This window comes from Dromiciops gliroides, chromosome 3 (assembly GCF_019393635.1).
Source record: "Dromiciops gliroides isolate mDroGli1 chromosome 3, mDroGli1.pri, whole genome shotgun sequence".
Taxonomy (NCBI): Eukaryota; Metazoa; Chordata; class Mammalia; order Microbiotheria; family Microbiotheriidae; genus Dromiciops; species Dromiciops gliroides.
Genome location: NC_057863.1, coordinates 529,747,283 through 529,771,525, shown reverse-complemented (window position 1 = coordinate 529,771,525; position 24,243 = coordinate 529,747,283). Strand labels below are relative to the sequence as shown.

General features: G+C 37.4%; 1 protein-coding gene across 2 annotated transcripts in view; it reads right to left on the bottom strand.

The window, feature by feature from the left end:
- The window catches only part of DDX10 (DEAD-box helicase 10), a 323,540-nt gene that overhangs the window by 253,506 nt on the left and 45,791 nt on the right, over nt 1-24,243 (bottom strand). For both annotated transcript variants that reach the window (XM_043998759.1, XM_043998760.1), the window contains exons 10-12: nt 11,635-11,736; nt 8,429-8,516; nt 6,387-6,475 (exon numbers count right to left, since the gene is read on the bottom strand). In XM_043998759.1, the coding sequence (XP_043854694.1) occupies nt 6,387-6,475; nt 8,429-8,516; nt 11,635-11,736 (279 nt within the window). The remainder of the gene's footprint in view (nt 1-6,386; nt 6,476-8,428; nt 8,517-11,634; nt 11,737-24,243) is intronic.

Below are 24,243 nucleotides of genomic sequence, written 5' to 3'. Positions count from 1 at the left end.
CCACTACTCTGTTACAGGCCTTCATCACCGCAAACCTGGACTACTGCAACAGCCTGCAGGTGGGTCTAGTTGCCTCAAGTCTCGCCCAACTCTAATCTATCCTCCATTCATTCACTGAAGTGATTTTCCTAAAGCACAGGTTGCCCATACCACACACTTCCCTGACACAAACTCCAATGGCTCCCTATTGCTTTCTGGAGCAAATACCAAAAAAAAAAAAAAAAAAAAGCTCTATTTGGCATTCAAAGTCCTTCATAACCTAACTCCCCCCCCTTATCTTTCCAATCTTCTAACACCTTATTCCCTGAAATTCTCTTCCATCCAGTAATGCTGGTTTCCTTGTTTTTCTACAAACAAGATACTCCATCATCTCACAGACCCAGGCATTCTCTCAGGCTGTCCCCATGACTGACTGGTACACTTACCTTCTCCACTCCAACTATTTACCTCCCTGGCTTTCTTTAAAACCCCACTAAAATAAAATACAAATGTAAGCTCCCTGAGGGTACGGACTGTCTTTCTTAAAATCCCCAGCACTTAGCACAGTGCCTGGCACATAGTAGGTGCTTAATGTTTATTGATTAATAGTAAGATATTTGATAACTAAATTCAGAGATGAGCAAGCAGAATTGGAGAGGAGTCATTTATTGTGGATAGAACCACAGAAATGGTCAATGTGAGTTACTGTCTTCCCCAAAACAGCCTAGCTTGAAGAATCATTTTAGAACAAATCTGTAATATCCTTTCCTTAATAGGAGTTCTTATCACAAAGTATTTTGTTATAAACCAGATAGCAAGGAAGAGTTAATTCTTGTTTTCACCTTCACTGACAGTCAAGGTACAGAGCTCTTCATCTTAGGCTACAGCTAACAGCTTTCACGAGGCTCACAATGAGTTGGCAGTAAAACCTTAAATTCCTAACAGCAGGCATGCTACGAAAAACATCTTAAACTCGACCAAATGGTTTTTGGATGATGAAAAAGGATGTATAAAAAGTGGTGGAGAAACAGAGGCAGGGAAGGGAAACAGAAATAAAGTAGGCTTGTTTATTAAATTTCTCATGTGAGGAAATCCAAAAACTAGAAGAGGGTAAGCAGGATTGAAATGAATAAGGGGAAAATGGAAATGACATTATCATACAAGTATACTATAGATAACTGGGACAGAAGAAACAGATGAGGAGTTTAAAAAACATCATAAACCTATTACCAAGGCATAAGGGTAGTGAGAGGGATTTATTTCAATGATATAAACATCCCCTAGAAGTTCCTCACTACCCCACCCCCAAAAAAGGACAGTAAATAAATTCTTGGCTTGCCTCAAAAATTCATTTTTCAAAAAGTAGAGAAAGCAACAACAAGAGAAACTTCTATTTTGGATCTGATTTGGATTTGATTTGGCCAAGAAGCAGAAACTGGCTGCTAAACTAGAAATATTGGAAACCAGTTTCCATCATTTCCAATCATGTCCAACTCTTTATGACCCAGGTTTTCTTGGCAAAGATGCTATAGTGGTTTGCCATTTCCTTCTCCAGCTCATGGTACAGATGAGGAAACTGAGGCAAACAGGGTTAAGTGACTTGCCAAGGGTCATATTGCTACAAGGTGTCTGAGGCCAAATTTAAACCCAAGAAGATGAGTCTTCCTGACTCCAGGCTCAGCCCTCTATCCATGTGCCACATAGATGCCCACAGAAGTCAAGACTCCATCTAAATATTAGTCTAAGAAAAATGGGAAAGGCATAGTTTGACATACATCCTTAATTTAGAGAGACCATATCTGAAGGGGTTCAGATAAAGGATAGGCAGGCCTGCTCTAACTCTTCAAGTCCCTAAATTACAGGCTCAAAAGAAGGTAAGAGATTTCCTAACAATTACAACCATCCTATTGTGGAATGGGTTGCCTTGAGATGAAGATGTTGAGCAGAAACTGGATGAATAATTGTTGGGAATGTTGTAGAGATGATTCTTATATGGGTACAGGTAATATTATATATATGTGTGTGTATATAAATATATACGTGTGTACATACAATCATATATACACACATACATACATACACAAGCACATATACACACATAGCCTATGTGATCCTTTCCAACAATGTGATTCTTTGATCTAATGTATGTTTACAAGAAGCAAAAGAATCAGGCAGTCTTGATCCACAATGGACTTAATGCTCAGCTCTGATTATACCCTAGATACTGTCAAAATATCCTTTTATTCATATCTTTTAGATTCTCTAATACATCTCCAAGGGCAACTCTTCTAACACCCCAACCCAAGCTGGTCTCCATGTCCCATATACAGTAAAGTGGGAGGCAAGGGTAACTAACCCCTTCTCCTCCAGTCTCATTGCTTTTATCCTAATCTAAGTTCACATTAGTACTGAACTAGCTTACACAAATCTTCTCTTTATACCTCTCTCTATTCTCCTACAATTGCCAAAACAAAGAGCAAGCACACAGCTATCTTAGTGCGGCATACAAAGTCCTTCACAATAAAGAGCCAAACTCCTAGGAGGAGACAGCAGTTACAATGAAAAGAAAAAGCCCTGAATCTTAGCTCTACCACTTGCTATCATGTGGTCTTGAGTTCCATCTCCCTAAGCCTTATTTTTCTTATCTATAAAATGAAGCCTTTGGGGTAGATGATCTAGGGTCCCACCCAGCTCTAAATTCTATGATCTTAGAAGCAAGCAACTTCAGAACAAGGAACCACCAACTAGGGAACAGAGCAGTCCCAATTATCCTCTATTCCCACATAGCATTGGAGGGAAGCAGGGGACCTGACATCAGACATAGCCAAAGACATCTCAGGGAATACAAGCAGGTCTTCATTTTAATGAGCTAAACAAGCTACAGGGATTGGTGCCTGAAGTAACCCAGAAAACCACTGGGCTCAAGGAGAACAAGGACTCATGGATAAAACTGGCCAGTTTTAGGAAACAGTGGATAACTTAACTGGGTTGGTTGACTAATAAGCAAAAGATGCAGAAAATGAGAGGAAGAAAGCAGGCAGCCCACATGCCAATTGCTTAAATACACAGAAGAGAAAAAGAAGGACCCAACAGCAACTATTAACAGAAAAAAAAATTGTAATTATCAAGGTAGTGGCTGAATATGAGGCTTCATGTTAAGTAGAAGCAGAACAAAACAAATTTGCTGACCAACATTTTTCATAATAAACTGATTTTGTAGCACATGCAGCTGAATGCATACTAAATATACGCATATATAAATTTAATTTAGGATTATAACAAGCGCTTTTTTTTTTTAAGTCAGGCAATTGGGGTTAAGTGATTTGCCCAGGGTCACACAGCTAGTAAGTGTTAAGTGTCTGAGACCAGATTTGAACTCAGGTCCTCTTGACTCCAGGGCCGGTGCTCTATCCACTGTACCACCTAGCTGCCCCAACAAGTGCTTTTTAAGAGGAAATAAAGCTGTTCAGAACCCTTCCCACATCCTACATTCCCTATTACTATAGAGGGCAATGCCACCCTCCCAATCCCTGAGACTTGAAACCTGAGTGATTACCCAACTCCTCACTATCTCTAATCTCCCCCAAAAATCCAATCTGTTGCCAGCTGATTTCACCTTTGCAACTTCTCTGACACTGACACCATGGTATTGGCCCTCATCACCTCACATCTGGGCTGTTTCAACAGCTTGCTGGTGGGTCTAACTGCTTCAAATTTCTTCTAACTTCAATCCATCTTCTCTTCAGATATCAAAATGATCTTGCTAAAGGGCAGGTCTAACCATATCACTCAAGAAACCTCAGAGGTTCCCTATTGCCTCTAGAAGAAAATACAAAATGCTCTGTTTGGTATTCAAAGCCCTTCATAATTTAGCCCCCTCCTACTTTTCTGGTCTTCCTGCAACTGACTCTCCAACATGTCCTCTACAATACAGTGACACTGGCCTCCTGCCCCTCCTCATTTCCACCTGTTAGCTTCCCTGACTTCCTATAAGTCCCAACTAAAATCCCATCTTTTACAGGAAGCTTTTTCAACCCCTCTTAATTCCCTCTATTAATTATTTATCCCTACGCAGCCTGTTTGTACATATTTGTTTGCTTGTCTCCCCACTTTAGACTGTTATCTGCTCAAAGTAAGAGACTGTCTTTTGGTTCTTTTTGTATCCCCAGCACTTAGCATGGCCTGGCACATAGTAGGTACTTAATAAATGTTTACTGACTAACTGACTTGGTGGTAGTTACATGGTGCCTTATATCCTCTTTATTTTTGTTCTCTCACATGTATTTCCCCTATCACCCAACTTCACAATTAGGTTTTAAGTTACACAAGAGAAGATGACGTTTTTCACCATTTTATTTGGGATATAGCACAGAGTTTCTTCTCAATTCAAAGGTCCATCTTCAAAAAAATTGTTTCTTACAGTGATGATTTATCACTTTGAATCTTAGGATATCATGATCGCTGCAGATATATGTAACCTGAAGCATTAATGACCCACAAGAAGTAAAGGACGTAAGGGATACTACTAATGAATGCACAATTGCCGTATTAGGTCTATACTTCAAAGAGGTCAAAGACTGAAAGACCCTACACCAAAATACTGACAGCAGCACTTTTTTCAGGGCAAGAAATTGGAAACCAAGTACATACTCACCAAATCTGGTATGGCCAAATAAATCATATTATGTGACTAAAAGTGAATACCAATGTGCCATACAAAACAACAAAATAAGAGGAATTCAAAGAAACATGGAGAGATTTCATAAACTGAAAAAGAATAAAGTAATTGGAACCAGAAAAAAAAAACAGCTATAATAATATAAATGAAAACAATAAAAAGCAACTGATCGAGGCAGCTAGGTGGTGCAGTAGATAGAGCACCGGCCCTGGATTCGGGAGGACCTGAGTTCAAATATGGCCTCAGATACTTGATACTTACTAGCTGTGTGACCCTGAGCAAGTCACTTAACCCCAATTGCCTCACCAAAAAAAAAAAAAAGGCAATTGATCTCAGATTAATTACAATGACCAATCAGTCCCGGTAAAGAGCTGAAAAAATACACTTCCAAACTGCCAGTAGAGGGTAGGAAATTATGAGTATGTAATGTTGCATATGCTGTCATGGAATCATAGATCTGGAGCTGAAAAGGTACCTCAGAAATCAGCCAGTCCAATTCCTCCAGCCCCAGCCCTATGAACTCTCCAATGACAAGAAACTAAAGACTGCCTCCTTCCCTCCTCCAGAATTTGAGAAAAGCTTAATAACCATGGTTACCCTAAGAATCTATACTTACGCCTCCTCGGGATTCAGTGAGAGGTGGGGGGCCATAATCTTTGTTGGGGATTAGAAGTAGGGACAAGCAACCTTCCTCATGTGATACCCAAAGAGAATATGAATATAGTACTATTGTGGGAATTGGGTCCCAGTGATATCCAGGAGTGGATGTGCCTACATGGAAGACCACAACAGACCTGGGTAAAAATGGCCCCTATTATAGGGAAATAGGAGAGTATAACACACCTCACTAACAATACTGTTGATATCTTCTAACTTTGCAGACTGTTATAAAATTTGTGACTGGTATTTGCACTGAATTCCCTAACAAGAAAATTGCCAACCACATTCAAAATCCAGAAGTTCAAAGACTGAGTTAAAGGGAACCAAATGGCCCTTCTCTGACAATGTGGGGTTTGGAAGGCACCTATTCTTCTTGTACAACACTGCTCTCTGCATCCCAAAATACTCCGGTGATAACCCTTAAATTTAAGAAAAGACCTAAAGACCCTCCCCCACATTGGGTAGATTCTCTGTTGAAGATCTATGGAAGAAAAGAAACAAGAATCATCAAGAATGAGAAGGCATAAATGGTCAGGCTGTCATAGGAACCAACAGAAGTAAGAATCACGTAGCTGAGATTGCAGATCTTCTAAGTAAAGTATCAATCAGGGCTCTGTACAAAATTAGATAACAATAAATATGTGCAGTGATAAAGCTAAAATTCTTGCTAAATTGTCTAAAATATCTAATGGGTGGTCGCCAATAAATTATTAGCTTTAGCAAGAGTTAGACTTTTAAGCATTTATTAAGGAGAATAAGAATTTGGTAAAGAGAGAAGAAAAGGCCTAGATTCCTCCATCTATTAAAGGGAGAGTGCATTTCTAGCTCCGTTCTCCACCAGCGTCCTCAGGAAAGAGCCCCAGTCAGAGTGCCAGGCTCCCCCCTTCTTCCTCCCACAATCAAACGTCACTTCCTGACGCCAAAGAAAAGACTCCTGGTCTTGCCCTCAAAGACCTTCACTTCATGGCGGAGCTTTTCTACAGTAAGTCTCCAGCAGGTAGCATCATTCCAATCGTTACAGCAGAATGGAAGTGGTTTACAATGGCATCTCAATCCTATAAATACTTACAGGGCATATTCAGGTAGAAGCAACTTGTTCACATCAAAAACTTCTTTATTCTTCATTAGATATACTGAACGCAGGTAGGACACAAAACACTGTAATGAGAATTTTTAAGGTATTATATATAGACAAATGAGAAAATAACAGAAATTTAAAAGCAACCCAAATGGACACATTGAACACAATGATGAGTACTTTAAGAGTTTACAAGAGAGAACTTTAAGGTTTGCAAAGCACTTTATAAATATTACCTTATTTAATTCTCACAATTCTGTTAGATGATATTATCCCCAGATTACAGATTAGGAAACTGAGGCAAAAGTTAATTGACTTGCCCATGGTCACAGAGCTAGTAAATGTCTGAAACAGGATTTGAACTCCAATCTCCTTGACTCCAATTCTAGCACCCTTATTATCCTTTGCTCCATCTAGCTGCCTCAAATAATCTTACAATTATTTATCAGCATATATACTGTATTCTCCAATAAAATATAATACCTCCATAACATCTCTCATATACGCATATGGGTGACTAAGTGAAAATGCCTAGAGTATAGAGATGGAAAGTCTTATGCAAAGAACAGCAAAAAGGTCAGTCAGTGCCACTGGATCACAGAAGACATGACAGGAGAGAAGGAGGGAGGGAAGATGTAAGAAGACTGGAGAGATAGGAAGGGAGTGGATCATGAAGGGTTTTGAACACCAAACAGGATTTTACATGTGATCCTGAAGGTTAAAGGAAGATATTGAAGCTTATTGAGTTGGGGGGAAGGGTGCAGGAATATAACATGATCAGAACTGCCGTTTTGGGAAATCAATTTGACAGCCAAGTAGAAAATAGCTTTAAGGGGAAAGACTTGAAGCAGGAAGGCCCACCAGAAAGCTTACTGCAGTAATCAGTGTCAGAAAAGAGAAGAGGGAGTATACATAAATACATGCATATACGTATGGGGTGAGGAGTGGACTAATAAGGAGAGACTAGACCTGAGATTTCATCAGTATAGGAAGGTCCCTTTGAGGTACTCTACCAATGAAGGCCTGAACATATCCTGCTAATTAGTCTTAAATAGTTGCCAGGGGCCCTGAGAAGTTAGGTACTTTGCTCAGAGTCACAAAGCATAAAACACAAGGGAACTTAAACCCAGGTATTTCTAACTCCAAGGTCAACTTTCTACTATGCTATACTGATTCTCTTCTCTTATCTAAATATTATAATGTAATATTTTAAAGAAGTGATTAGCAAGCTGCCTTGGACTCAGGAAAACCTGGAATTCAAGTTCAGTCTTTGACATATCCTAGTTACATGACACTGAGCTTAACCAGCCAATTCCCTAGACAATTCTCTAAGACTTTTAAGTTGCAGAATAGTTACCAATCTGCATTGGTACAATGAAATCCTGAACTTCTCTAAACCAATGGAAGCAAAGGTTCAACCATGTGTGTTTATACACACACACACACACACACACACACACACACACACACACACACACACACACACACACTTTTCTGAACTTATTCCATGGGATCATAATTCAAGTGAGACTGGCTTATATTAAGATTCCTGTCTCTCTAAATAAATCACCCTGTATAAAATTAAATATGTACTTTCTAAATACCAAAATTTGGCTAGAATTCTAGTCAAAAGAATTCCAGCAGGGCAAACAAAGCAAGATTGAAATGCTTCCTCTAAAAAAAACTAAAGATCTTAATACCATGACATTTATATGTGATATTACTGATTTTATGATCAAAATTTAACATTTTTCCCCTGATAAACCATCTCATTTTTCCTAAATAACATCAGCTCATAAATTACAAAAGGCCTTTACATTGAAAGAATATTCCTTTAAACAAGGAAGATAATGGAATTCAACACAATGTAGAGCAGGTGCCACAGAATATTGAGATAACTTTTCACTGCCTGTAAAACCAAAATTACCATTTCCTAAGGCACTAGCTCCTTACTAAAGTACAAACATTTGCATAGTACAATGACATAAATTCAAAATATCTAAATATGGTTATTCTGTTCAAATATTACTCACCCTTTGAGCCCGTTCTTTTAGGTCTTGATCTTGGGCTAAAAATACTTCCAATTTCTTCTGGATATCTATCAGCTTTTCTGGGTTAATTCTAGGTAATAAAAGAAAACAAAAGCTAAACATCATTTCATTTTCAGAAAAATGTCTATAGAACTCTTATTTTCCACTTCTTTTATCTATAATTTTTAAGAGAAAGAACTATTACTAGTCTCTGAACATGGTTTGGTTGAAACTTTACTGGGTATAAAACTCAATCCCGTTGGCTATTATGAATGATTCAAGTAAGGTAAAAAGATAGATGAGACCTTTTATCAAGAACATGATTCATACTGAACAAGGTAAAGATTATTCAAGGTAAAAAAAATCACAATTGGCATTAATTACTTCTTGAGTTTATAAAAGGTGAAGACTAGGATAAATTGCACAGGACATGACATTTAATAAAAATAATAATAGTGAGGGGCAGGGGCAGCTAGGTGGCGCAGTGGATAAAGCACCGGCCCTGGATTCAGGAGTACCTGAGTTCAAATCCAGCCTCAGACACTTGACACTTACTAGCTGTGTGACCCTGGGCAAGTCACTTAACCCTCACTGTCCAGCCAAAAAATAAAAAAAATTTTTTTAATTTAAAAAATTTAAAAAATAAAAAAATAGTGAGGGGCAGCCAGGCCTCAGACACTTGACATTTACTAGCTGTGTGACCCTGGGAAAGTCACTTAACCCCAACTGCCTCACCAAAAAAAAAAAAAAAAAAAGGTGAATATTTCTATAGTATGTATTATGTGCCAGGGTACTGCACAAAGTGCTTCACAATTTTGTTTGGGTTTTTTTGGTGGGGCAATTGGGGTCAAGTGACCTGCCCAGGGTCACACAGCTAGTAAGTGTTAAGTGTCTAAGGCTGGATTTGAACTCAGGTCCTCCTGACTTCAGGGCCGGTGCTCTATCCACTGCGTCACCTAGCTGCCCCGTGCTTTACAATTTTTATCCTCACAACAGCCCTGGGAGGTAGTTGCTATTATTATCTCTATTTTACTAGTGAGGAAACTGAGGCAAACAGAGGTTAAGTGACTTGCCCAAGGTCACACAGTTAGAAAGTGTTAGAGGTCAAATTGTAATCCAGGCCTTCCTGACTCCAATCCAGGCACTCTATCCACTGTGTTCCCAAGCAATTTTATAATCACATTGTCACTTTAATCCCCCCAAAATTGAATTCATTTTTCAAATAAACAACAACCAATTTGCTTGATGTTTATAAATATTTTCCCACATTGGGAAATTAAGAATAATATAAGTCAATCAACTAAAAAGCATTTATTAAGCAACTACTGTGTCTAACTGTTTACACATATGTATATACAAAAACAAGGCAGAGAAGGCATTAGTAGCTGTGGGAATCAAGTAAGTTCTTAAATAGAAGTGTTTGAGTTAAACTCTGAGGACAAACTACAAAGGCACAGTGATAGGATATGGAAGGCCATGGTGAGTAAAAACAAGGTCAATGTGACAGAAACAGAACATGAGGGTAATAATATAAAGCTAGTCAAAATATAGGTTGGTTTCCTATCATCAAAAGCTGTACATGTGAAACAAAACATCTTGTACTCAATCCTAGAGATAGAAGGCAGAAATACTGGATGGGAAAGTGACATGTTCTAACCTGTTCAGACCAGGAATATCATTTTAGCTACTACAGGAAGGATGAATTAGAGAAGGGACTTGACAAAGAGAGACCCCTTGGCAGCTATTATGAGAGTCCATATGAGATGTGAAGAGGGCCTTAAATAGACTTGATGATGATGTGAGTAGAGAAAGGTTGTGGCAGGAGAATCAACAACATCACAACATCTGACAAATGAGTGGATATGTGTATCAAAACATCAAAAATTTAGGGCTGGAAGGGACCTTAATGGTCATAAAGTTCAACCCTCTCGGCTGAGTATAAAGAACCCCAGTGAAGTTAAGTAATTTGCCCAGGATCATCCTGCTTCCAAGTGTAGGAAGAAGATTTCTAACCCAAGGAGAAACTGAAGGTAACCACACAGTTGTGAACCTAGATGAAGGGAAGAATGGTGCCATCCTTGAAAGAAACAGGGAAATTAAGAAAAGGATTTGTTTGGGGGCAAGGAGATAATGAATTCTGTTCTTCATGTCTTAAGTTTGAGATACCTTTAAACATCTTATTTGAACTGTCTAATAGGGCAGTTGATGTTGTGGTACTGAAGCTAAACAATACCATCTATGTAACACTACATCTTTCAAAGAATTTTCACAGAAGTGTCTCTTCTAATCCTCACAAATAAAAGAATGAGACTTGGTGAGAGGCTCAAAAATCATTTCCTTCAACTCCTTAATTTGAAAAATGAGAATATGATGTCCAGAATGATAAGATGATTTGCCCAAAAGAGTTGGTTAGTGGAAGGGCTTTGAGGAGAACTCAGGTTTCATCACTCCCAATCCAAAGTTCTTAACACTGTAGCATAAAACCACCCTCCACATCTATATAACATTTAGTATCTTTCCAAGTGTTTTCCACTTAATTACCTCATCTGATCTTCACAAATTTGTGAGTTCAGCAATAAAGTTATTACTATGTAATCCATTTTACAGATAAGAAAACTGAAACTTAAGTAGAATCACGGATAGTACAATATATACTACAAATCAGAAGAATCAATGGTGGTCATGAGGATGATGACGACAAACACTATTCACATTTCTGCAATTACTTTGAGGACTGAAAAGCATTTTCCATTTTCTCACTTAAATCTCACAAGTACCCTGTGAGGCAGACGCTATAAGTATTATCTCCATTTTACATAAGAGGAAAATGAGACTCAGAGGGGTTAAGTGACTGACTCAGGGTCACACAACTAGTACCCGATTTAAAGTTGGTCTTCCTGACTCCAAGTTCAACAATCTTATCAACAATAACAACAAGCTGTCTCACATAATAAAAATGTCTCATTTTACTCAATAGTTTTAATCTTTTACTCAAACCTAATAAGGACCACATCAGAAATCTAAGTTTTATCTTTTTTCTGTGATACTTTCTGAAAAAAATATTTAAGGAGAAAAAGTTTTCCAAAACAGACAACAGCCATGAATAAAAGAATCAATGACAATGAAATATTATGAAATTACTATAATAATGATAGCTTCACATCCTGTTTTTCTACTTTCGATATTAAGGAACAACAGAGAATTCTTACTTAATTTCCTTCACAGGGACTTTCCTCTGGGAAAGCTGATGAACCATTCCTTTTTCTTCAGAGGGGAGCAAAATTAACAATGACTCACCACCTTCCTTATACCTAAACAAGCAGAAACAAAGAGAGAAACAGAGTTGACTTCATTTCACTTTTTAAATTAAATTCAAACATTATTGAATATGTAATGAAGAATCACCGGTAATTTGATCTCACATAAATTTCAATATACATTTTCCAAAAAAATTTCTATTAGCAAGAGAAAGTCATGATTACCACCCTTTTCTTTCAATTTGTAGTCAACAGACACAAGTCCTGGTCACATTAATCAAAAAACATTACTGAGAAACTATATACTCAAAAAAATAATTCACACACTGATTAAATACCCAAAGATTAAGTACCTGCAGTGGACAGGACCTTTTGCTAAGCTCTGGAACAAATAAAAGGGTATAGTCTAACATTGAGATAACTCTTCTGTCACTAGGGAGCCATGATAAACTAAGGAAATAATTTTAAAAACTAACACCTAATTAACTTCTTTAATTCAAACATTTAAGTAAATACAACACGGAAGGCATTGTGTCAGGCACTAAAAAGACAAAAGCAAAACAATCCCTGCCCTCCAAGAGCTAAACAATGTCCTAGAGAAGTTTAATGAAAAATAAGGAGCAAATTTGGCAAAAGGAGAGATCGATCTGTTCTAGGAAAATTGGGGGCAGAAAGCACTACCAACTGCAGGGGAACAAGCAAGGAAGAGAAAGGAGGATCATGAAAGGCTTCCTAGGAAAGGTAGTACCTAAAACTAAAGGAAGATAAATATTTTCAAAGATTGAGATGATGACAGGTTACATTCTAAGAATGAAACAGTCCCCATGAGAGTGTCACAGAGAGTCAAAAATAAATAAAAGGATTACTATACAACATTGAATAATCCAACTGAAGTCAGATAACATAAAATTATATTATGTGCAATTTCCTCCAGAAGAGATTAACATATTAGGAAAGCAGAAAAGTTAGATGGTGGAGGTGATCAAAGCTTGCATGAATGGCAAATGGAAAAGAGGAAAAGGGATTCTATAGCAGAAGACAATGAATTGTTGAAATGGTTAATAATAATAGGGTCAAGACTATAGGGATCAAATTAAACCATTAAGGGAGGTAATGAAGTAGGAGAAAAGAGGAGTTTGGAAGCCACAGGAGAATTAAGAACCAATTTATGAATGAGACAGAGAGATAGAGAGAGGTGGAGGAAGAAAGTTATGATGAAAGAAGGGAATATCATGTTTCAAGATCACTGAGGTAGAAGGGCTTCGCATGATGGTGAGGTCTGAGGGAAAAGTGTCAAACATGCAGCCTACAGGCTACAAGTGGTCCTCAACACTCCTGGGTGTGACCTAAACCAGATTAAAATGTAATTAGGAAATAGTTAACAAAATAAATAAAAAATATAATAAAACATAGATAACACTACATTTCAAAACTAAGTCAATATGTGGCCCACAGGGATCCTTACATTCAGACTATTGGCCTCCATTACTATTTGAGTTTGATATCACTGAACTAGGATACCCTATCTGGGTAGCGATGGTCTGAGTAGATACACAGGTCATAGGAGTAGAAACAGCTGACAAACTAGAACACAAAGGTATTTTATGTTCTCATTCACCTATGAGAATACAAGTTAGGAAGAAGAGGCTATAGAACTGAACTGTGAGCCAGGTTCTGAAATCCTTGAAAAAGAGAGTAAGTGACCCGAAGGCCAGTTGACAATTACAAAGTCACCATACATAATGATGAAGATGACTCACATTTTATAACACTTAACACTCAAGTTCAAAAAGCACCATCTTCACAACAGTCCTGGGAAGTAGGTAATACAAATATTAGCTCAATTTTAATATTTGATGAAACTGAGGCTCTGTGGGGTTCCATGACTTGCCAATAAACACTAAGATAATAAGTATCTAAAGCAGGATATGCTCTCCTATCACCTGACTCTAATTTCAGTACTCCAAACTCTACAGTGAGACTAGAGATAGAAAGAATGAATAACAAAGGAAAAGAGGATTCTGAGTAATGGCATAAGAATGTTCACATACCTCACCTTGTCTCACTTGACCCTAACAACTTCAGAAAGTGTCAAAATGCAAATTTTTCTTAGCAGAGTTCTACACCAAGGGGAAAGGCATTACTAAGTCAAAATAAAGATATAAACAGAAGATAGCTGCTGTCCTTTCTTGCTGCTCAGCTGGCCTCTTTCATATCTGTAAACCAATGAAATGGGAAAGTTTCACATTATCTATTATTATCTATATCTCTGTGGCAGCTAGGTGGTGCAGTGAATAGAGTGCTGGACCTGGAGTGAGGAAGACTCATCTTCCTGAATTGAAATCTGGCCTCAGACACTTAATAGAAGTGTGACCCTGGGCAAGTCACTTAATCCTATTTGCATCAGTTTCCTCATCTATAAAATGAGCTGAAGAAGGAAATGGCAAATCACTCTAGTATCTCTGTCCAAAAAAACTGGAAATGGGATCATGAAGAGTTAGATATGACTAAAAAATGAATACACATCTATATCTCTATATTCTTTTGGGGAGCCTAGCCACCTGGTAAAATATAACCTATGGGGAGAATAAAGGCAACATTTCAAAGAAATGAATGGATCCTGCCAGAGCCAAGTAATAAGAAAATGGTAAAACACCCCCACACACACACACACACACACACACCTTCATCCCATAACCCAGTAATGAAAAAGCTAAGGTGATTGTTCATATGCTAAGTACCTGGGAGTAAGGAAAATTCATTGTGTACAGAATGTTGTCTGCAATTAAAAAGTTATCTTTTCCAGTTTCTATCCACTATTATACATTTCTGCCCAGCAAATAAAAGGAAAAGAGTATTTATTCAATAAGCATTTATTCAGTAGGAATCATATGCATGACTGGTGAGTAAGTCTGCCACTAAGACATAGTTTTCTGTTAAGAAGTATCTCTTATGATATTCAAAAGAATTAGCTCTCAGAAGGAAACAAATATACCAGGTAATGAAATATGTTCTTTTACAGAATGCATCCCAAAGAAGGAAATTTTGCCAGCTACTGCATTATCCAAAAAATGGCATGTAAAGTCATTCAGTAAAAATTACTCCCATAACACAGGCCATATAACAACCTGGAAGAAAGGATGAGGAGAAACTGATACCTTCCTGTAAAATCTGCCAGTTCTCATCTTGATCTAACATGGAAAAACTGATATTTATTTGTTTCTTATTTTAAACCAAAAGGGAGGTAAAGTAGTAACTTAAAATGGCACAAATCTCAAATTATAATGCTTCAATATACAACCAACTTAAGTTTTTCAAAATGTCTTTTCTCCTCTTACTGGAGAATTAGATTTTTTTTTTTAAATGACCCATTTCCATATGAGTTTCCACATCAGTTCAATTGCTAGAAACCCGTATTAAATGTCTTCTTTGCTACACTTCAAAAGAAACTTATCCTGGGAAAAGAGCATTTCAGAATGTTTAATCTTCACTCATTACAGATTATTATGAGGTAAAACTTTCTCTGAAACAAGAAGTACATAATTTATGTAGACAGGCAGATTATCAATATGTAAACCCATGGGACAAGAATGACAATAGGGAAGTTTCAGAGAACTGGGAGCATCACTGGGACCTAGGATTGAGGACAAGGAGGAAACAGGTATAGAAAACTAATCATCACTGTTTCACTCTTTAAAACCACTATAAGTATGTACAGACTCCCTCACAATACAAAAAGCCTTCAAGGTAGCTCCATTCAATTCCTGAAGAAAAATGAATTGGTCTTTAAGATTAAAAGCCCCACCCAAAAAAAATTTTTTTTAAGATTAAAAAAAAAAAAAGATTAAAAGGCCCTACTTATGTACTTAAAACACAAAACTGGTTTTTAAAAAGCAGGAAAAATTGGGAAGGGGTGATATTATGGCTATCACCACGGCCCCAATATTCCTTAATGATAATTTACCTAAGCTTTAGAACACTGGTAGTTGGAAATAAGTAGTCTTCCAGAACTGTAAAAGGCATTAAAAGCAAAGGGCTTATACAAGCTTGTATAAACAAAGGTTGAGAACTATCTTTACATGTAACGGAAAAAAAATAAAATACTTTATTAATTAAAAAAAAAAGCAAAGGGCTTTGGCTTTACAAGAATATCTTTAAGCTTCTGACTGCCAAGTAAATAGAATGTCCTGCCTTTACACATCCAGACAACCTAGAAAGACTAGCTAGGATTATGATCACAGATGAGTACATCACTGTTTAATCTTTTTTGAAACTATGGGTCACTGAAGCCATATAAAAGTTAGGGTAAAGTAAAACCAAGAGAGACTATACATTCCAAACCACTTTAACAATGGACTAAGCTACAAATACTTTCCCACTAAAAGCTAGCTAGGAGAGGTTGTTAAGAAATTACATCACAACAAAACAATTCTTGAATACATTCTATCCTAAACAACTAAATGGTGTTCTCTTTATTTGACAGATAAGCATATAGAGGCTCATGATCACATAGCTACCCAGGTACAGAGGCAGGATATGAAAAACACCCAATCGGCAGCAAATAATCTACCTATTTCACATCTCATCTAACGCCACCTTAAAAAAAAATGTAAACCACATGGTAATTTCCCATACAGAGCATCCAAAACTTCTTCTTTTTAAATCTATGTATTTAAATGGACTATTCAAAAAGAAACAGTAATGAAAAGAAAATCTAAAATAGTATTCTCTCCACTATGATTCTTAGCACTATATGGAAAGAGTCCTATAGCTTAAAAAACAAAAACAAAAAAAACCCTGAAAAGAATTTCTGTGAACAATTTGATCTTAGCTAACAAGTAGATCATAGGTAATGACCATCGCTACCCATCCGTCTCCCTGCAGCTTTGCTGGTATTTTTAGCTGTGCTGAAAAGTTCTTATTAGGTGTTTCTATTTACAACCTTCCCATTTGAAATTTTGGGAGAAAATACTAGGAAAAGCCTTCAACCATTCAGTTCAAGGGCAAAAATTAAACAGTCTGGAATGTACTCTCTTCTCACCTCTGCCTCCTGGAATTTCTGCTTTCCTTCAGACTCAGCTCAAATAATTATATGAAGCTTTTCCTGATCCTTCCAAATGCTAGTAGTTTCTACTCTAATGTTATATTTTACCTACATTGAACATATCTTATAAATGTACCTGCATATATAAATACATGTGAGGGGCTGGAAGATCCAGGTGCTACAGTGCATAAAGTGCTGGTCTTGGAGTCAGGAAGATAAATCTTAATGAGTTCAAATATGGTTTCAGATGCTTACTAGCTTTGTGACCCTATGCAAGTCACTTAACCCCGTTTGTCTCAATTTCCTCATCAGTCAAATGAGCTGGAGAAGGACATAACAAACCATTCCAGTATATTTGCCAAGAAAACCCCAAATGGATCACAGAGATGGATCCAACTGAAATACCTGAACAAGAACATCTATATACATACATATACGCATATACATATACACACGTTATCTATCCCTTTGAAGGCAGGAAGTATTTTGTGTTGTTATTATTGTTTTGTTGCTTTTTGTTGAGGTTTTTTGGCATCCCTAGCTCTTAGAACAGTGCCTGATGTATAGTAAGTGCTTAATAAAAAGCTTTGCTGATTGATGGCTGTATTCATTTTGTACATATTCTATATATATTTACATATGAATATGTTGTCCCCCCATTAGAATATAAGTTCCTTGGTCAAGCACTGTTTCCTTTTTTGTCTCTGTGCAGACTTAATAAATGCTTATTGATTGAGCAACAAGATAGATATGATATGTTAAATATTAAAGTTGCAAAGATAGACCCTATTAACTCCTGAAGGAGTTTACAATAATAGGAGGACAGACAGGTACAAAAAGAACTATGAGGGGGCAGCTAGGTGGCGCAGTGGATAAAGCACTGGCCCTGGATGCAAAAGGACCTGAGTTCAAATGCGGCCTCAGACACTTGACACTTACTAGCTGTGTGACCTTGGGCAAGTCACTTAACCCTCATTGCCCTGCCCCCCCACCCCCAAAAAAAGAACTATGAAATATGTAATTCCAGGGAGAAAGTATGGGCAAAGGAGCCAAGGGATTTTTTTTTCTCTATTTTTTCTTTTTTTTTTCCCCCAGGGCAATGGGGATTAAGTGACTTGCCCAGCATCACACAGCTAGTAAGTGTCATGTGTCTGAGGTTGGATTTGAAATCAGGTCCTCTTGAATCCAGGGCCAGTGCTTTATCTGATGTGCCACCTAGCTGCCCCCAAGCCAAGGGATTTTTAAAAAGAAAGAATTTTCAAGGTGGGGATAGGGGAGGGGCCTATTCTGAGGGCCTCAGGGAGGGTATATTTTCTGAGGCAGAACCTGAAAGAAGGGATTTAAAGGTCATGGGGGTAGCAGGGGAAAGCACCAGGGAAAGTTGCATTCCAGGAGTGTGGATAGTATGACCAAAAGCACAATGTCAGGAGAGAGAACAGGATAATAATGAAAGGCACAGAATTGTATAAACAGAAAATCAGGTGGGAAAGGTAGGTTAAAGTCAGATTATGGAGGATCTTAAATGAAAACATCAAGAGTTTATACTTTGCTTTATTGGCAATGAGGAGACACTGAAGATTTCTAAGTGCAAAAGTGGCATGTTTACTCAAGCAGTGGAGTGGAAGATGAAAGCTGGTGTCATAGGGGATAATGCACTATGCCTGAAGTCAAGAAAATATGAGCTCATATCTGGCCTCAGACACTTACTAGCTGTGTATCCCTGGGCAAATCACTTAATGTCTGTTTGTCTCAGTTTCCTCAGCTGTAAAACAAGATATATTTTGGGGAGGATAACATCGGCTATACATTGGGAAAATAAAATGAGATATTTATGCTGGCTATTATTATTATTAGGAAGATAAACTGGAATAGGCTAGTCAGAGTACAACCAGTTAGAAAGTTATTATTATAGCCTTGGTGGGAAGAAATGAGGGTCTAAAAGAATCCGGTTACAATGACAGGGGAGAGAAGGGTCCAGATGCAAAAGATATTGTTCACAATATAAGTCTAACACAAAGGATGATAATCTATGGCATTATCAGCACTAAGGGGGCAGCACAGCACGCTCTGTACCACATGTATCTATCTTCTTTCACTCTCAGCATCTTTTTGTTTTCTTTTTCCAATCTCTTATTCCTTTTCTTTTCCCTTATTTCTCTTTCTCCCTTGCTCATGGCTTTAGGCCTTTAGGGGATAACTTGCTTATTATCTATAATCATACAAAGGGATTAACAAGTTTGCTAGGCCTAACTTCTCACCTTTCTTTGGGACAGTTAAAAATTTCTTGTCATCCAGGGAGAGTTAAAAGAAATAAGAACTAGAGTCAGAGGGAAAGGAAAAACCATGAAAGAACAGAGATACTAGGTTTGAGACTCCTCTTTCAATATGGAGATGGCTACAAAATTGACTGAAAACCCCAGCAATGGAGATAATTATTCCAAGGAAATGGGACACTTTGAGGTATGTTTCTGTGACTTGTCTCAAATATCCTAAACCAACATGAAAACTGTTCCACTGAGAAGAAACCTTGAAAACAAAGTAATTTGCTACCCAATATCTAAACAATATGAGCAAGAACAGTTTTCTGCTCAGCATTGACAAAATGCAGTAAGCTGTAAAATAATTGGCTTTTTTGGAGAGAGGAACCATGCTACCTAATATATGCTGAACAGAAAACTAGCAGCATACTGATTAAGAACAGGGATTTAGAGAGTTACTGTAGTGGGGAGGGAAGGAGGGAGGAAGGAAGGAATCTTTGAAACCCAACCATCTCTGTTCCCCCCAAAATTAACATTTTTTAAATCCTATTTTTTTAATTAAGGGGAGAAAACACAGAATGCAAACCTAAATGGAAACGGTAACAGGAACAGGACCTTTTCTGGGCATCACCTAGCTTAATACATTCATAGCTGAGGGACAAACACTGCCTCTCAGAAGACAGCAGGGGAAGGCACACAGTTAAACCAAGGGGAGAGTTCAAACAGCTTTATCTCCTAGCCAAAGGAAACTGGATAATCAAGCTCAGGATGTAAAAGATAGACAATCAATAGAAATGTATTGTTCCTCCACTCAAAACAGCTTCCAAAAATTAGGGGACAAATATCTAATAAATTGCAGCACTATTAATAAAAAAGATAACTAGGGAAGGAAAAGTCTCTGGGGAAAGGCAGTAGGAATAAAAGGATGCATGCTATAATGAAGAAAGCACAGAAGGCCTGAGTCCAAATGCCACCTCTGAAACGTATTTATTAGCTGTGTGACCTCAACTGAGCAAGTCACTTGACTCTGAATCTCAGGGCCTCCGCTGAAAAATGGGGGAAATAATACTTGTAATGAAGAGTTAATAAAATGATACATGTAAAGTAATTTTGCAACATTTATAGTGCCTTATAAATGTCACTTATTATCGTTATTATTAAAACAAAGAAACATACATATTAAGATGGATTTCTTAAATTTACCTTCAGTGATAAATAATATCTGGTTATAAATGGGGTGCTAACTGACATTTCTCTGGCACATTTAAATTTACAAAGCATATTTAATGCATTTGTCTCACTTGATGTTCCTGATAGGCAGGGTTTCTATTCCTTACTCAATAACTGAACCCATTGGATGATCCCTCTCCAACATACACAGTCTCAAAGATAAAATGGAAACATTGCAGTAGAATTCCCCTCAGTAAAGGAAAAGGAGACAGAGAAGTAAGAAGAAATGTGACCTGAACGAATATCCAGATCCATAGACAGACTTAGAGCTAAAAAAGTGCCTTAGAAACCCCTGGGTCCTACTCCCTTTTTACCAAAAACTGAGGCACAGAGGATAGATGACTTTTCTAGGATCCCACAACTAAAATGCATCTGAAGCAGGATTTGAACTCCAGATCTTACTGATGCCAAGTCCAGTGTTCAATACTTCTGTAACCTCTAATGAGTAGCTGTGGCACTACTATAACTCAAGAACTTCCAAAATAAAAATGAACATTTTATTTCAATGCTCAACCTTCAATGACTTGAGCCTCATAACACTGAGACATGTACATATTATCCCTTTAAGGTCTGCAAAGCATATATATAATCTCATTTGATCCTCACAGCCCTGAAAGGGAATTGCTAGTTATTATTATCCTCTCCTTGCAGGTGAGTAAAATTAAGCTGGGAAAGGCTAAGCATTTTGCCTAAGGTTACACAACTGGGAAGTGTGAAAGGTAGAAGATGAACCCACATCTTTCTGAAAACCACCCCTACTAAACCTAAGGCTTCACTGTTCAGGTATCAAATGTCTGACATCACCATAGCTACATGTGCCACTGTCCCCGTGCCCATGGGTACTTAATTCACCCTCATATGTGAATTAAAGGACTGCCTTTGAAGCTTTAAACATACAGCAAGTGATAGTAGAATCTCTTCCTTTGTACTTGAAGGAAAGTAGGTCCCTGGTGACCAAGTAGCAGCCTCTACAGCCTAGGCAGCAGAAGGAAAAATATTTTGTAAAGTTCATCAAAGCTAAAAGAATTTTTTAAATTTTTTTTCTCTATTAAATACTAGTTCCTTCATCTCAATCCAGAAAACTCACAATAACCTTCAATAACAATGCTTATAGCAACTGTCTTAGGTGTTTAATACTCCAACTTACCAGCCAAATCACATTGCTATTAAGTTATCCTTTCAGTATCTATGCCATAAAACACTTGTTAAAGGTTTCCAGTTGTGATTTTCTTCACAAGAAAACCATGAACTTTTCAACATCAACTATCCCATTCCAAATTTTAAAGTATTTTCAATCTTAATATGTTTGCCTCTTGAGGCCTAAACATGTGTCATTAATTCTGCAATGATAAGGTCAGGCTTCTGCTGTCCCCTAGTGGAATCAATCATATTCTGCTTCCTGAAAAGGTACCAGTCTCTCTCACTAACACAACCCAAAGCCTACAAAATGTGGCACTGGATAGAAAGATTATACAAAATTATTAATAGACAGAGAATAACTATATATTCATTGCTACCCTCAAAACCCTAAATTCTATTCCTATTCAACATGCCACCCCAACAATAAGAAAAAAACAATAAAAATAAGACTACTTTTTTTAAATTTTGTTTTGTTTTGGTTTTTTGCGGGGCAATGGGGGTTAAGTGACTTGCCCAGGGTCACACAGCCAGTAAGTGTCAAGTGTCTGAGGCCGGATTTGAACTCAAGAACTCCTGAATCCAGGGCCGACGCATTATCCACTGCGCCACCTAGCCGCCCCCAAATAAGACTACTTTTTAAAGACAGACTTTCTTATTTTCATTTAGTCATTTCCAAAACAGGAGACTGGTTTCATGGTTTTCCAAAGCTATAGGTCTTATAAAGAAAGAATTGGAAGTTACTGAATGTATCATAAGGTATCATCAATTAAATCAGCTTCCAAAACCCTTTGCTCATTTATACAAAACCTAATAGAGATAGAGTCAAAGATGATACAGCAAAGTGTCTCTTCAAAACTCTATGGGGAAAGTCATTTTGTTTGAAGTAACGGGAAAGCTTGTGAAAGAACAGAAGCAATTTTCCATATTTACTGTGATTTCACCAAGGTTAATAACCCTCAATCATCCTCGACTCTTCACTCTCCCTCATTCCCTCTCCACGAATATCAAATTAGTTGACAAATCTTGTCATTTCCACCTCCACATCTCCAACCTCTGCCAGAAACCTAGTTTATGCCCTCACCAAAACTACTGAACTCCCTTCCTAATTGGACCTTTGCCTCAAGTCTCTCCCCATCTTCAAATCATCCTCAACATTCTCACCTCATCTCCCCCTAGCAGGAACTGTTTTAGCTTTTCTCTTTGTGTACCCAGGGCCTAAAACCTGGCGCAAGGCAGAATCTTAATAAATGCCTACTGACTGACTAATTGGCACAACTGACAAAATGATATTCCCACACTCCTTTTAATTACCTCACAAAGAATTCAAACTTCTTTGGCAATTAATTAATGTATCCCTTATTGTGTTAATCTGCCTATAAATGTCATGACCTATTATATTTGTAAAGTCCTTGAGGTCCACAGAATCAGACAAATCTTATTCTCCCCATATCCAGGATCCTGTCATTCCATCCTCTTTCCATACCCAGGTATAGTCAAGTGCATCTGACAGTTTTTTAATAAATAATAAATAAATCAATAATTAACTCACTAATCTGCATCTTGAGAAGTTTATGAAAAAATATAAAGATTCAAAAGGGAAAAAAGCAATTCCCCAAACTTAAGCTATAATACCCTTCAAGTTCCACAAAGCATTGAATTTAGACTTTATTTACATATATGCTTCTTCCTATATTCATATATCATAGTTCAATTCCAAAAGCAAATACCATTCAGAAGCCTGGTTTTAATTACTGCATAAGAACACAGGATTTTAATTAGTTTCAAATTTTAATTTAGCCTTTATTTGATTCAATTATGCACTCTCATGGCCCAATAAACTTTCTAATTATCTTTAAGCTCATTAATGACAACTTTTAAACAGCAGTTTGGCTGGTTTTTATTAAAATTTCAAAGAAAGAATAGGCACTATGTATGCTAACACTTTCCCATGAATACACAACTAAAAGAGTCAATTCGGAGTATTTGAAATTAATTAAGAAGGATCAAACACACCCATGCTTTAAAAATTGATGGCCACATTAGAAAATGCATTAACACTTTTTTTTTTTAAATTAACATCTTCAATCTCTAGATACAATGAAGTTCTCTTCTAACTCCTTCATCTCTTCAGCCATCAATACAAGGCTCAATACACAAAGATTTGCAATTACGTTTCTGAGAGGCAAAAATTTTGGCAGATTTATAGGACCTATTGCATGCTATAGATTCTTAATAAATGTATGTTGAATGGGTTTGAATTTACCCTTTATGAACTATATCCTCATGCCATAAGTTTCTGACAGCATCCATTTGTCATCAGGAATGAATATGCGCATAGAAAGGAACCATTGTTTTTTTAACCACAACACCACTGATACATCTAAAAGTACAGCAGGCACCTCTGCTAAGTGTGACAACTATACCTGAGATAGTAAATGAATCTAAAACTACATGGGGGAAAAAGGAAAGGGACACATGCTGACATTCTACTACCACTAAGGAGAAGGAAAAGGAGGAAAGAGCCAAGAGTGGCAAGGAGCTAGAGCCAGCCTTAAAGTCAGGAAGAACAAAAAGGTACACCAAGTTCAAGTGTACATCCGACATATGCTAGTTGTAGAAACTTGAGAAACTCTCTTAAGCCTCAGTGGACCAGGCAAGTCTTTAAAATTTAAAAAAAAAAAAATACAGAGTGGAGTCTAATCTGCATCAGTTTCCTCAACAGCAGTTCTATCTACTACTGAAATCACTGAAAACTGATGATGATGGTGGTGATGACAACGACAATAGTGGTGATGATCGTGCTGCTGATGATGACAATGATGATGATGACAACACCAGGGCTACTAGACATTTAGACAGCTCTTTCAGGCTTTCAAAATGCTTTATCCA